The sequence below is a fragment of the Myxine glutinosa genome, chromosome 9 (genome assembly GCF_964187855.1).
Source record: "Myxine glutinosa chromosome 9, kmMyxGlut1.1, whole genome shotgun sequence".
Taxonomy (NCBI): domain Eukaryota; kingdom Metazoa; phylum Chordata; class Myxini; order Myxiniformes; family Myxinidae; genus Myxine; species Myxine glutinosa.
In genome coordinates this window covers 22,073,024-22,088,936 of record NC_136269.1, presented here as the reverse complement: position 1 = coordinate 22,088,936, position 15,913 = coordinate 22,073,024, and the positions used below count along the sequence as shown (strand labels likewise).

Sequence of the window (15,913 nt, the reverse complement as noted above, 5' to 3'; positions counted from 1 at the left end):
TGAAATATCAACCAAGGCTATAAACCCATAAAACAACAACAACAACACGGTAGCATGCAAAACGGTGCTCAGCAGCCACGTTGGCAGTTTGGAGTGAACGGAAATATTTTATTTTTTTATTGTTTAATGAATGTCACGTACAACGAATCAAATATAAAAGCAATTTTGTGTTTAATAATAAAACTACCGGAATGTGCTTTGGCGCCCCCGAGGCGTCGAGGTTTTTCTGTTGAGTGGACGAGCTGAGGCTGTAGTGATGGAGTCTCTAATTTCCTTACCTTTCTCCCTGCTACAATGTCCGCACCTCAAGTTGCGGCGACCCGGTCTCTGCGTTATGCCTTCGGCTATGACGGTGTACGCCGTGGTGCTTGCTTCGTACTTCCTCATCACAGGGGGTGCGTATATTCCGAAAGCATCCCCCACCTTCGCACCAGCCGAGCACGGGCCAAGCCCAAGGTTTTGGCCCATCGGAGGGTCCACAGCTTTGGCCCATTGGAGACTCCAGGGTTTTGCTCCATCGGAGGCTTCATGGTTTTGGCCCATCGAAAGCTCCATGGTTTTGGCCCATCGGAGGGTCCATGGTTTTGGCCCCATCGGAGGGTCCACGGCTTTGGCCCATCGGAGGGTCCACCGCTTTGGCCCATTGGAGACTCCAGGGTTTTGCTCCATCGGAGGCTTCATGGTTTTGGCCCATCGAAGGCTCCATGGTTTTGGCCCATCGGAGGGTCCATGGTTTTGGCCCATCGGAGGGTCCATGGTTTTGGCCCATCGGAGGGTCCATGGTTTTGGCCCATCGGAGGGTCCATGGTTTTGGCCCATCGGAGGGTCCATGGTTTTGGCCCATCGGAGGGTCCCTGGTTTTGGCCCATCGGAGGGTCCATGGTTTTGGCCCATCGGAGGGTCCATGGTTTTGGCCCATCGGAGGGTCCATGGTTTTGGCCCACCGGAGGGTCCAAGGTTGGGCCTTTTCGGAGGGTCCAAGGTTGGGCCTTTTCGGAGGGTCCAAGGTTGGGCCTTTTCGGAGGGTCCAAGGTTGGGCCTTTTCGGAGGGTCCACCGCTTTGGCCCATCGGAGGGTCCATGGTTTTGGCCCATCGGAGGGTCCATGGTTTTGGCCCATCGGAGGGTCCATGGTTTTGGCCCATCGGAGGGTCCATGGTTTTGGCCCATCGGAGGGTCCATGGTTTTGGCCCATCGGAGGGTCCATGGTTTTGGCCCATCGGAGGGTCCATGGTTTTGGCCCACCGGAGGGTCCAAGGTTGGGCCTTTTCGGAGGGTCCAAGGTTGGGCCTTTTCGGAGGGTCCAAGGTTGGGCCTTTTCGGAGGGTCCAAGGTTGGGCCTTTTCGGAGGGTCCAAGGTTGGGCCTTTTCGGAGGGTCCAAGGTTGGGCCTTTTCGGAGGGTCCAAGGTTGGGCCGTTCGGAGGGTCCAAGGTTGGGCCGTTCGGAGGGTCCAAGGTTAAGCCCGATCAAATTCAGTTAACTCGTGTAACACTGAAGTATTTTGTTTCCATCTTTACATGATCGTCAGGTGATCTCGCTGCCCGTCTTCCTCCGCAGGAATCATATATGATGTTATCGTGGAACCCCCCAGTGTAGGTTCCACCACGGATGAGAACGGCCATCAGAGACCAGTTGCTTTTCTCGCATACAGGTATTTCTGTTGCTGATTTCATTTGAAAGTGTGGGATGGATTTATCCTATATCCAACATCTCTCCCTAAACCCTCAGCCCCCCCAAACTTGTGTGAACGAGGGAATGTACTAATTATTATTCCTAATTAAAATCATAAATTCCCCACCCCAATAATTTTTAGGTCATATATATGTTATAATTATTTATGTCGACATCCTCATGAGGGTTGTACCAGTCCCATTGTTCTCATCCCCACAACCACAGTGGGATCATTTGGGATCACAGTGGTCAAAACAGAGGGGATAAAAATCAAAATTCTACGTTTGGTCAATCCTGGTGGAACCTTTTGCCATCATTCAACTTTGCTTTAGGTAGGAAGCGTGGGAATTTGTGATGGCGCGGCAAAAAAAACCTCAAAAAATGGTGAGAACAAATGTGTTGGTTGTTCGTAGCGGGTATGGCCTTTTCACCCTCTACTTTTGGCCTGGCTCCCATCCTGATCCCGTGGGTCCTTGTTAGACATCTTTGGAAATCCGCATCGAGTTTTGTTTGCTCGTCAAGTCTGCGCTCTACACCAATTGCAAGGTACTTGGCAAGTACCCTGCGATCCCGAGTGGACCTGGATTGAACATCGTGATGACCTTGCCTTTATTTACACATTCTGAAAGCTCCAATTTGCCCGTGCCATGCCCACATAGGATTCCAAATGGGGATGGGATGTAGGCGGCAAAAATGCAAATGGCGTCTTCTGTCATCGAGCCGGCAAGATGGGAGCAACAATTCACATTTATTGCCACATCTGATGCAATTTAAATGCTCTAATGGTGGCGAGGTGCTCCATTTGAAACTGTTTGTTCCATATCTGTAGCTTTTTGATGCCTCGAGGTTCCATAATTAAAAAATTGCCAGTGACCAATTGCAAGTTGATGGTAGCATTTGTTGTTTTCATAATTGATGGGACACTTTGAGTGCATTTCTGCTCCTTTTTCAGGGTGAATGGCCAGTACATTATGGAAGGCCTTGCATCAAGCTTCCTGTTCACCATTGGGGGCCTCGGGTTTGTGATCCTCGAAGGCTCGAATGCCCCCGGCGTTCCTCGTCTCAACCGCTTGCTGCTCATGTTTCTCGGTTCCCTCTTCGTTCTGATCTCCTTCTTCACTGCCCGTGCCTTCATGGGCTTCAAACTGCCGTGAGTCAAAATGAGATCGTTTATCAATTCGCTTGGTCCGTGTTAACGATCTCAATCGGTTATTGTTTTTCCTGACCACTGTGAATCTTGCCGTGATCGAAGCTTAACATTTCTTATCGGACAATGAAAGCAGCATCTGATTGGGTAATTGTGAATACTGTAGAATTTGATGTTAAAAAAAAAAAAAATGCACCGGACAAAACGCTGGCCTTGAGTAAGCAAGCCACATTTTATGGTTTATCATATTTATGGTTAAACTGCCAAAATCAAGACTCTCTGCTCACCTTCACTCCTTCATTCCTCTTTTCTCCCACCTCTGGAACAAACTCCCTCACTCTCTTCAATCCCACTCCACCCTCCAGGTCTTTAAAACAGCTGTTCACCACCATCACTTATCCTCCCCCATCCAAAACCTTGATCTTTTCTACCCCCGCTAATTTCACCCCAAATCCTACACTTTTTTTGAAATACCAACTTCTGTCCTGGAAGTCCTTGGTCTCCTTGTGTTTTATACCTCTCCCCCCCCCCCCCCCCCCCTTCCCACGCCTCCTCCCCCCAAGCCCTCTCCCTCCCACACTTCTCCCTGCTCTCAAATGTTGTGTTTGTGTGCTTCCCCTTCTCTCCCCATCTTGTCTTCCGCTCCCTCTTTTTATATATTTTCTTTGTCTGGTTGATTTGTTTGTGAAATAAATGTTAGCTCTTTCACGAGCCTCGATTCAGTATACAAAAAAAGAAAAAAAAGAAAAGCATGTGGCAGTATCACAGTTCATCATAACGTTGCAAGTCGCACACTGCCGCTTGAGAAATTGCAGCTCATGGTGTGTGTGTGTGTGTGTGTGTGTGTGTGTGTGTGTGTGTGTGTGTGTGTGTGTGTGTGTGTGTGTGTGTGTGTGTGTGTGTGTGTGTGTGTGTGTATACATACATACATACATACATACATATACAGTGGAACCTTGACTTACGAGTTTAATTCGTTCTGTGACCGAGCTCGTAACTCAATTTGCTCGTTTCTCAAATTAAATTTCCCCATTGAAATGCTATTAATCCGTTCCAGCCCGCCAAAAACCACACCAATTTTTTTTTAAATATGCAGTATATATAAAAATATCTCGCGCTTTATATTTCACCTGTATGCAGCATACAAGTTGGCAGGATGGCCTGGACTGGAGGTACGCACACTTGACTCTAAACTGTCCAGCCTGGGTTTGAATCCCGACCCAGCTATAACCTGTCATGTCGGTGTTTCACAGGCAGGGTGATTCATCAATGTGTGTACCGCTAAACTGGGCGCCCCGTTTGCGTCCCATTAGTTGTTGGATGTTAAGGATCTCACCGTGTCTTCCACAAAGAGAAGGCGAGCTATCGCCGGCACTCTGAACAAGTTGTGGCCTGGCATGCTCTTCTCCTCTGCCGTTATATACGTCCTCCTCGGCATCTTTTTCCAGAAGAGCCCTGTCTCGTCACAGTTGAAGATTTGCTGGGGGATGTATCGTTCGGCTTCTATCAGTTCGGCAAAAGTTATAATAAAATCTTCAGCTGCCTTCACATCCGCCTCACCAAGTCGACAACACGCACACCTCGCTCATGTTTTTCGACGATTGCGTGTTTTATATCCAAGCACATCATCCTCTTCTTCTTCTCAGTACTGCCCTTGGCACTCAATTACTTAGGACCCATGGTTAAAACTAAGAAATTTTCCAAAATAACCAACATGCGAAAACAAAACAGCAGCGATATATGGCAGATATGCTTGCACGGCAAGATAACCACGTGACCGGAACCCACCTGGTGGCGGCTGGCGTAAGCTCCAAAATAACCAACATGCGAAAACAAAACAGCAGCGATATACAGCAGATATGCTTGCACGGCAAGATAACCACGTGACCGGAACCCACCTGGTGGTGGCTGGCGTAAGCTCCAAAATAACCAACATGCGAAAACAAAACAGCAGCGATATACGGCAGATATGCTTGCACGGCAAGATAACCACGTGACCGGAACCCACCTGGTGGCGGCTGGCGTAAGCTCCAAAATAACCAACATGCGAAAACAAAACAGCAGCGATATACGGCAGATATGCTTGCACGGCAAGATAACCACGTGACCGGAACCCACCTGGTGGCGGGTGGCGTAAGCTCGTAACTCAGATCTCGGCTCGCATCTCAAAGCAATAAACCGCCCGAGCGACGGCTCGTATCTCGGAAAACTCGTAAGTTGGTGCACTCGTAAGTCAAGGTTTCACTGTATATATATTGTTGCAGACGCGGTTTTAGATGTTATATTGACCGAGCGGTGGTGTATTACCACGTCCGAACAGTTACTCCCCGATTAGAACCCGATTCCACCCGACGTTGACCAGATCGCCCCACAGATATTCAATCGGGAAACCTCTAAAGCGACCGAAAGAGAAGGAAAAGAGAAAAAGACGGAGTACGGAGGAAGAACAGATTTATTATACACACACAAGCAATGGATGGAAGAAGCAGTCACACAGCGAATCGTTAACTTACACTATTCATTTTTACTTAACCCCAAGACAACGAGTAGGACAGACGACGTTCACACTTACTCGGGGGATATTGCAGGCAGGTAGGGCTTGAGGTGGATTGCTGGAGAGGGAGGCAAGGTCGGAGGCAGCAGCTCTCAATTCCTCGCGGTTTTGGTGGGAAAACCCTCCGTCGCGTATCCGCTGCTGTAGACGTCACGCGCTGGCTCGGGCACACCTGCTCCTCTCCTCCTGGTGGAGCCGTCTCCCTCCTTTCAGCGCGTCTCTCCAAAGCTGGTTTCCTCTCCGAGTACCTCTCCTCTTTGGCTTGGAGCGTTTCGCATCTCACCGCTCTTCTTGGTGCCGCCTCTTCGCTCCTCTCCCAGGTCATCTCCTAAGTCATCTGGTAAAGCAGTCCCTTACAGTCGCTTTTATCACCTCGGGCGGAATCAAGCCGCCGGCTGCGAGGGCACGCCTACCGGGTCGCTCACCGCGGTGCTGATTGGCCATGCGACCCTCTGGCTCACTCCTCCCCTCGATGACGAGGTGGAGACACGCCTTTCTTCTCCGAGCTTAGCACATGGGCAATGGCGGCTTGCGGGATTGAACACAACTCCCACCCTTTTGAAAGGAACTTTGGAGAGCGGAGATGTTTGGGGAAATTGCAAGGGCCTATGCTTATTTTGTTTGATACAATGCAAAGTCAATCTAGTGGGAAACACATATTTAGCCTACATAGAATAAGGAAATACACTATTTAAAAAGATATATCGTGACCTGCGTGTAGGTTTCATGGAATTAACTAGGAGGACGGCTGCGACCATTATTTACATACCAGGGTGTTACCATACTTTTGTAACGTTCACATTGTAACGTTTTCACATTCGTTACACTTCCTCCAAAATTGTTACACTTCTCAAAAACCATTACACTTCTCAAATTCGTTACACACTTCTCAAAACCGTTACAATATATATATATATATATATATATATATATATATATATATATATATATATATATATATATATATGTATATGTATATATATATATGTATATATATATATGTATGTATATGTATGTATGTATATGTATATATATATATGTATATATATATATGTATATATATATATATATGTATGTATATGTATATATATATATGTGTATATATATATATGTATATGTATATGTATATATATATATGTATATATATATATGTATATATATATATGTATATATATATATAATAATAATAATTCATTTATTTTGTATAGCGCTTTTCCAGAAGCCCAAAGGCGCTTTGACAGAGTGGAAAACATAATGCATAACAATACATGAAAACAACAATTGCAAAAAGACAAGAATCAAGAAAACAAACAGCAGCGATATACGGCATATATATAAGACAAGAATCAAAAAGACAAGACAAGAATCAATAGGGAAATATTCAAAGCAAAAGGAGGGAGAAGGAGAAGAGATAGTCAGGGGTTAAATGCTGTGGGTTGAATGTTGAATGCAGCGTTGAACAGGTGGGTCTTTAGTGATGTTTTGAATGTGGTGAGTGAGGAGGAGTCTCTGATGGTGTGAGGTAGTGAGTTCCAGAGGGTGGGAGCAGCGATGGAGAAGGCCCTGTCCCCCCAGGATCTGAATTTGGTCCGGATGGAGGGGGTCAGGAGGTTGGTACCAGCAGAGCGGAGGTTGCGGGTGGGAGTGTGTCTGGAGAGGAGGTCAGCCAGGTAGGAAGGGGCCAGGTTATGGAGGGCTTTGTATGTCAAGAGGAGGATTTTGTACTGGATTCTCTGGGGGATGGGGAGCCAGTGAAGCTTGTAAAGGACGGGGGTGATGTATGTATATATATATATATGTATATATATATATGTATATATATATATGTATATATATATATGTATATATATATATATATATATTGTTACTGATCGCGGTTTAGGATGTTGTTTGCCGAGCGAAGGCTCCGCGACCGAACAGTTGTTCCCCGACTCACCCGATTCACCCAGAACTTTGGCCGTATCGCACCGCAGCTGCCCAATCTGGAAAAGACTAAAACGACGAAATGCAAAGAGGAAAAGGAATAAGACGAGAAGACGGACAGAAGAGTAATTGGATTTATTATACACACAAGCAAAAAGACAGCAGTCACGTTTATTTACAACACATAAGACGCAGGTGACACAGTGCAAATACTAGCTTATACAGACTTAATTAAATACCCAGGGACAAGACACACAGAACAAACTCACGTACACAAGAAGGGTGGAAAGGCAGGTGGATGGCTGGAGGGAGAGGAAGGTCCAAGGGGGTCCTGCAGCACGATCGGCGCGTTTAGCAGCCGCCGTTCCTTCGCGGCCCTGCTCAAAACCGCCGTCCAGGCCCCAAGCGGCTGTTGGGTGTTGTTGCTGCTGTGGCCGCCGCTTGCTTTGCCAGGACTCGTCTGACTCGTCTGGTCCAAACCCTCAACTCAACAACACTCTTGCACGTCTCCCTGCCCAACCACTCTTTCTCTCTTGGTCCAACCACTCTTTCTCTTTCTTGGTCCAACCACTCTTTCTCTCTCTTGGTCCACTCACTCCTCACCACCGACCACCCCACGCTTCTTGCGCGCGCGGCCGCGCGCCTTTATAGCGCCTCCGGCGATCAAGCCGCCGGCCTTCAGGACACGCCCATCGGTGTGCTCACCTCGGCCCTGGTTGGTCACGTGACCCTCTGGCTCCGCCCTTGATGACGACGGGCGGGCACGCCCCTCTTCCCCGACCCGAGCACATGTTCAATGGTGGTTTTGGAGGGGATGTAATTGGCAATCGAGGCTTGGCAATGACGAAAGGGGTTGTGAAAGGAAATGGAGATTTTGGGGATGGGAATGAAAGGGGATCTATTCTCTTTCACTGGTGCAATGGAGTACTTCAATTAATGGGAGACATAGCGTTACCCTAAAACACAGAATAAGATATAACTATCGAACAGGGGTATTCTATTATTGGCTGACGTGTATGCTTCTGGACTAATTATGGGATGCCCTTTCACCTTTACACAGCTCCGGAGGCAGGGGGCGCAGAATAAACAATAATAATCTATCTATAATTCCAGTAATCTCTGTCTGTACGTTTGTACGTTTGTCTGTCTGTGACCGCTGTTTCTCGACAACCACGGGTCCGATATACTTTTAACTTGCCAGGTATATTGCTGGGGACCCGAGGATGTGCCTTTTCAAGGTTTCATATTAATCGGACAATTACTTACCGAGCTATGTCCAAAAAACGATTCAACCAATCAGAGAGCAGCGAACGATCGCGTGTGCCGAACGTGGCGGGCACACTCTGCCTCGGATGGCACATTTGAGAGCGTATTCATTTATTTCACGTTTGCAAACTATGTTGGCGTTAAACTATGTTTTACAACTAATAAAAACGAATTTGCGATTCATTCGCTTTCCTGCGCGTTTGTGCACGCGATGGCGATTTCTTTACCAAACTCCGGAAGCCGTTCGCTTTGGACCAAACCATTGCATGTAAATAGAGGGGGGGGGATTGTCACCACTCGCAAGCCGTTCGCTTTGGACCAAACCATTTCATGTAAATAGAGGGGGGGGATATAATTTTAGATATAGATATAGTACGGGCATGCCCTAGTAATAATAAAGCACACAATCAAAAAAAATATACAGTCCTCATATCCGCAACAATATATATATATATTGTTACAGATCGCGGATTAAGATGTTATTTACCGAGCGGTGGTATTGCCGCGACCGTTACAGGATCCCTGACTCACCCGATTCACCCAGAACTTTGGCCGGATCACACCGCAGCTGCTCAATGAGGGGAAAAGACTAAAACGACGAATGCAAAGAGGAAAAGGAATAAAACGAATAGACGGACAGAAGAGTAATTGGATTTATTATTTACACAAGCAAAAAGGAGCAATCAAGGTTTATTTACAACACATAAGACGCAGGTGACACAGTGCAAATTTTAGCTTACCTACAGACTTAATTAAATACCCAGGGACAGAACAAACAGAAGACAGACTCACGCGGGGAATGACAGGAATGGCAGGAGGTGGATGGCTGGAGGTGAACGCTTGGTGGAGCCAACGCGGAGCTTGGCGGAGCTTTGGTGGAGGTGAACGCTTGGTGGAGCCAACGCGGAGCTTGGTGGAGCCTTGGTGGAGGTGAACGCTTGGTGGAGCCAACGCGGAGCTTGGGGGGTTGGTGTGACGGGTTCTCTCTCCTTCCCTCACAAGCTTCAGGACTCTTTCTTGACGACCAACTCTTTGTGACCAACTCTTTGTGACCAACTCTTCACGGACCCTCTACTGGCAACCGACTCTCAACCAACTAAGACCAACTCACGACTCACTTCCGTGCGCGCCTTTTATAGCGCCTCCAGCGATTAAGCCGCCGGCGTTTTGTACACGCCCATCGGGGTGCTCACCTCGGCCCTGGTTGGTCGCGCGACCCTCGGGCTCCGCCCTGGATGACGACGGGCGGGCACGCCCCTCTTCCCCTCTATGACGAGGTGGAGACACGCCTTTCTTCCCCGACTCGAGCCTCGTGGTCAATGGCGGTTATTGGAGGGGAGGTAATTGAGAATCGAGGGCTCAGCAATGACGAAAGGGGATGTGATAGGAAATGGAGGTTTTGGGGATGAGAATGAAAGGGGATCTATTCTCTTTCACTGGTGCAATGGAGTACTTCAATTAATGGGAGACACAGCCTTACCCTAGAACACAGAATAAGAGATAACTATCAACAGGGGTATTCTATTACTTGGCTGACGTGTATGCTTGTGGACTAATTATGGGATGCCCTTTCACCTTTACACAGCTCCGGAGGTAGGGGGGCGCAGAATAAACAATAATAATAATAGTACAGCACACAATCAAAAAAAATACAGTCCTCATCTCCGCAACAATATATATATATATATATATATATATATATATATATATATATATATATATATATATATATATATATATATATATATATATATATTGTTGCGGAAATGAGGATTGTGTTTTTTTGATTGTGTTGTATTGTATTGTAAATTGTTATGAATTATTGCTTTATTCTGAGCCCTCCTTGCTCCAGTCTGTTGTATAAAGGTCAAAGGGCGTTCCGGTAGTTAATTCCATAAAGCATACATTGAAGGACACTATAATACCCTTGTTCAGTAGTTTATTTCCTTATTATGTGTATCAGGGTAAGGCCTTGTCTTCCATTACAATGACACTCCATTGCACCAAGTGAAATAGATAGATTCCTTTCATTCCCCATTCCCACTCCCAAAACTTCCATTGCCAAGCCTCAATTTCCAGCTACATCCCCTCAGTCTCCATTGCCAACTGCACTGGGCAGTTTGCCAGTTTGTTACAGCTGTGGGTTGTTTTCGCTCCAAAACCACCATTGAACATGTGCTCGGGTCGGGGAAGAAAGGCGTGCCCGCCCGTCGTCATCAAGGGCGGAGCCAGAGGGTCGCGCGACCAACCAGGGCCGAGGTGAGCACACCGATGGGCGTGTCCGGAAGGCCGGCGGCTTAATCGCCGGAGGCGCTATAAAGGCGCGCGCGCAAGAAGTTGGAGAGAGCTGAGTTGTGTGGTTTTGGTCAGAGCGGGGGTTGGTCGTCAGTGGTTGCGTTGAGTTGTCGGTGGTGAGGAGTGATTGGACTAAGCAAGAGAGAAAGAGTCCTGGAGTTAGTGAGAGAGGGAGAGAGAACCCGTCACGCCAGACCCCCCACCAGCAGCGTTGGCTTGGCTCCACCAAGCAGCTCCGACCCGTTACCCCCGCGCACACGCCAGGATCGGTGGCATCGGCGGCCGTCGAGGTCCAGCCCGACGTCCCGTGCGGGATCCAGCTCCAGCCAGCTCCGGACCTTCCTCTCCCTCCAGCCATCCACCTCCCGCCAGTCCTGCCTTTCCATCCTTTTGGTGTACGTGAGTTTGTTCTGTTTGTTTTGTCCCTGGGTAATTAATTAAGACTGCATAGACAAGCTAGCGATTTTCACTGTGTCCTTCTGGTCCGTCCCTCTGTCTATATTATTTTCTTATCTTTCCTTCTCCTTGGTTTTTTTGAGCCTGTAAATAGTAATAAATAATAATCGTATTTCAAACCTTTTTGCCTTCGTCTTCCTCTTCTTCACATCCGTGTCGTCTTTGTCTTTTCCCTCAATGAATAGCTGTGGCGCGATCTGGCCAACGTTCGGGAATCGGGTTTAGTCGGGGAAAAACTGTTCGGCCGCGGTGCCTCCGCTCGGCAAACAACATCTTATCCGCGGACCGTAACAATATATATATATATATATTTTTTTTTTGATCCACATTTCCATCACATGACTGGAGGGTTATCCCAATTTTTACCCCGTGCACTTTTAACGCAAAGCGGGGTTAAGCAATAGGTTCACTCTGTCTGTCTCTACACACATCAGCATATGGTTGAGGAACAACTTAATTTCATTTCAATGTTATATTTTGAACACTAATCGGAACACGAACCTGCAGTTTAGCAGTACTTTGGCAAATTGGCAAAGCTCTGCAATTGGCAAATTGTATGGAGTCTCGGCCTCATCGCGCATTCACCGAGAGGAGTGACGTCATATTTACGTCCGCCACCGAAGGTGGATGGAGGTTATGTTTTCACCCGTCTGTCTGTGAACAAGATATCTCAAAAAGTTGTGGACGGATTCAAATAAAATTTGGCAAAGAGGTCGTGTATGTGACAAGGACGAAATGATTCGATTTTGGTGAAGATCCGGATCCGGATTCGGCTCGTATAATTTTTTAAGTCATTCTTCACCATTGAGTGGTAGGGCTAAAACCGACATATAGCAGGATATCTCAAAAAGTTGTGGAAGGACTTGGACGAAACCTGGTGGACCGGTTGTGTGTCTGCTAAGGACGATTCGATTTTGGTGAAGATCTGAATATGGATTCGGATACGAGAATTATTTAATTTATAAATGATTCTTCACCATTGAGAGGTAGGGCGAAAAGCGATATATAACATGATATTTTTAAAAGTTATGGACGAGTTGTGACTAAACTTGGGGGACGAGTTGCTTTGGTGACGAGAACAAGCCGATTCGATTTTGGTTCAGGTCCGAATCCAGATCCGGCCTATCAGTGGGATACAAAACATAAACTGTTCACCAGGTGGAGGTATGTGCTCTACCGAGTGACGTTCTAGTTACGCTCTGTCTGTCTGGCAATCAAACAAAATTGCTAATCATTCCAAACAAGGAACTTACTGTTTTTAGGGACGTTATAAAGGACAGGCGAGAACAACTAATGTAACGCGTTAAATGCAGTGATGTAATAGAGCTGTATCGGTGGTGGTAAACTTCCAAAATTTTGTGGGGTTTTTTCTACAACCTTTAAAATCTTTATTTTATTATTAAAATTGAATTATATATTTGAACACTGTAGAACACAAATCACCTTGCTTCAAAAACCTCCAGCTTTGCAGCACTTAGACAAAATGTTACGCCACCTTTTTTGTTTCACATAGTCCAGGATCTTGGAAAAGCTCGTACAAGTACACTAAATGGATGAGGACACAACAGGACAAAAGGAACAGCAGAGAGAGAGGGGAGAAACACCAACAGCAGAGTTGAAGGCCAAGATAGGGACAGACCTGGGGAAACAATCGGTGTGGGGAGGAATGGGGGGCAGAAAACGATGCATGGGGTAGGACAAAATGGATACAGGAGGAAACTCTTAGGAGGGAAAACTGGAAATTTGGAATTTGGATTAATGAGGGTAGAAATGATCATGATTTTGGATTGGGGACGATCTGAGATGGTGGTGAACACCTGTCTTAAAGTCCTGGAGGGAAGAATGAGAATTTTACATCATCTCCACCAATACGATTTGCTGCTCGCGAATGTCAAGAATCAGACAAAATGGCGGATCGTGCTCAGAAATATAGATTGTGCTCGGAAACGCAAAGCGAAAAAGTTCAAATAACCCCGCCGGTGCCCTTTTTCTCAACACTGCGTGAGGTAAGGTGTTCTATGGTCTCGGACTCTCTCTCTCCCTACCGCTGTGTCTATATATCTACATGGTTTAGGGTCACATATTAACAGTGAGGTAATGGAAGACCGGCAGCATAACTAGGATGTTATGTTATAACTAGGATTTTATGTTATAACTAGGATGTTATGTTATAACTAGGATGTTATGTTATAACTAGGATGTTATGTTATAACTAGGATGTTATGTTATAACTGGGATGTTATGTTATAACTGGGATGTTATGTTATAACTGGGATGTTATGTTATAACTGGGATGTTATGTTATAACTGGGATGTTATGTTATAACAAGGATGTTATGTTATAACTAGGATGTTATGTTATAACTAGGATGTTATGTTATAACTAGGATGTTATGTTATAACTAGGATGTTATGTTATAACTAGGATGTTATGTTATAACTAGGATGTTGTGTTATACCTAGGATGTTGTGTTATAACTAGGATGTTATGTTATAACTAGGATGGTATGTTATAACTAGGATGTTATGTTATAACTAAGATGTTATGTTATAACTAGGATGTTATGTTATACCTAGGATGTTATGTTATAACTAGGATGTTATGTTATACCTAGGATGTTGTGTTATAACTAGGATGTTATGTTATAACTAGGATGTTATGTTATACCTAGGATGTTGTGTTATAACTAGGATGTTATGTTATACCTAGGATGTTGTTATAACTAGGATGTTATGTTATAACTAGGATGTTATCTTATAACTAGGATGTTATGTTATACCTAGGATGTTGTGTTATAACTAGGATGTTATGTTATACCTAGGATGTTATGTTATAACTAGGATGTTATGTTATAACTAGGATGCTATGTTATAACTAGGATGTAATGTTATATCTAGGATGCTATGTTATAACTAGGATGTTATGTTATAACTAGGATGTTATGTTATATCTAGGATGCTATGTTATAACTAGGATGTTATGTTATAACTAGGATGCTATGTTATAACTAGGATGTTATGTTATATCTAGGGTGCTATGTTATAACTAGGATGTTATGTTATATCTAGGATGTTATGTTATAACTAGGATGTTATGTTATAACTAGGATGTTATGTTATACCTAGGATGTTGTGTTATAACTAGGATGTCATTCGCAAAGCGAATGTGCACTTGTATTGTATGAAGAAAAACCACCAGAAAGCTATAAGCACCTGTATTGTACATTTGCGGATTACGTCGGCAGGTTTTTAATAGATGAAAACATCAACTTTTCAAAATGATTAAGCAATTGTTTATTTCCTTGTGTCGGTGTGACAATGACTTCAGGTGTCGGTGTGACAATGACTTCAGGTGTCGGTGTCCGCTTGAGACGTATCCACAGTGCCTTTTGCCATGGGCATCTCGAACTTGATCGAATATCTCGTTCATTTGAGGCCCAATTTGAGGCACCTGCCCATCTAAACTGTGTTCCTGGACATGAAAACTATTTTACAAACCTCAATTAACGTTCTGTTCATTTCATCCATCACACAATTTTGGCCTGGCCAAGAGGTCCAAAAGGCCACAAGTCCCCAATTATAAGACGTGCAAGTCCTGATTGTAGTGGTGAGTAATCGATTGATAGACAGGCTGGAGCAGTCATCCACTTCCCTCCATGTAATATTGTTATAATACCCGTCTCGCTCTGTCTTTCTTGTCCCTGCACAGGGGATACCTTTCTTAAAGGAAGAGAGATGCACACAAGATGCTGAAGGAGAAACTACGAACTTTGAGATGGAATTTGACGACGAAAGATTCAATAAAGTGGGATTTCTGAGTTTGAATCTTTTTCTGTTTTTTACCTCAGCCACCGAAGGTGGATGGAGATTACGTTTTCACTCCTGTCTGTTTGTTTGTGAACAGGATATCTCAAAAAGTTGTGGACGGATTTAGACGAAATTTGGTGGACAGGTTTGGTGTGTGACAAGGAGGAAATGATTAGATTTTGGTGAAGATCTGAATATGGATTCGGATATGAGAATTATTTAATTTTTTAAGTGATTCTTCACCATTGAGAGATCGGGTGAAAAGCGATATATAGCAGGATATCTCAAAAAGTTATGGACGAGTTGTGACTGAACTTGGTGGATGAGTTGGTTAAGTGACAAGAACAAGCCGATTCGATTTTGGTTCAGGTCCGAATCCAGATCCGGCCTATCAGTGGGATACAAAACATAAGCTGTTCACCAGGTGGAGGTGTGTGCTCTGTACCGAGTGCCGTTATAGTTGTTACTGCGATAACTTGTGAACCGCTGAAGGGATTTTGACAACTTGATGCAAGTACATACCATGATGCAAAGATGAAATCATTAGACTTTGGGGTCCAAGGTCATGTGACATTTAATTGGAAGTTACCATAATAACTTGTCAACCGCTGAAGGGATTTCAACAAGGTTTGTGGCGCGTATCAGTATTCCAAAAAATCCAACCGATTCAATTTCATGTTAAACAGGTCATAGGTCATGTTAAACAGGTCATAGGTCATGTTAAACAGGTCATAGGTCATGTGCCCTTTGAAAATCATCTTGCAGACCATAACTCGAGTTTAAAACATCCAATG

The 15,913-nt window shown here is 45.1% G+C and overlaps 1 protein-coding gene across 1 annotated transcript; it reads left to right on the top strand.

Moving 5' to 3' along the window:
* The first annotated feature begins 46 nt into the window (after window positions 1-46).
* Window positions 47-15,137, top strand: OSTC (oligosaccharyltransferase complex non-catalytic subunit). Its single transcript, XM_068129476.2, has 4 exons — window positions 47-395; window positions 1,558-1,651; window positions 2,624-2,821; window positions 15,022-15,137. Exons 1-4 carry the CDS (start codon window positions 257-259, stop codon window positions 15,035-15,037), a joined length of 447 nt encoding a protein of 148 aa, XP_067985577.1. The 5' UTR covers window positions 47-256; the 3' UTR covers window positions 15,038-15,137.
* The last annotated feature ends 776 nt before the right edge of the window (window positions 15,138-15,913 follow it).

What these genes read in the sequence shown, in the direction of transcription:
- OSTC (XM_068129476.2), top strand. Translation starts at nt 257, where the DNA reads ATGGAGTCTCTAATTTCCTTACCTTTCTCCCTGCTACAATGTCCGCAC. An exon ending in GTACTTCCTCATCACAGGGG is followed by an intron (nt 396 to 1,557) that starts GTGCGTATATTC and finishes CTTCCTCCGCAG; the next exon opens with GAATCATATATGATGTTATC. An exon ending in GTTGCTTTTCTCGCATACAG is followed by an intron (nt 1,652 to 2,623) that starts GTATTTCTGTTG and finishes CTCCTTTTTCAG; the next exon opens with GGTGAATGGCCAGTACATTA.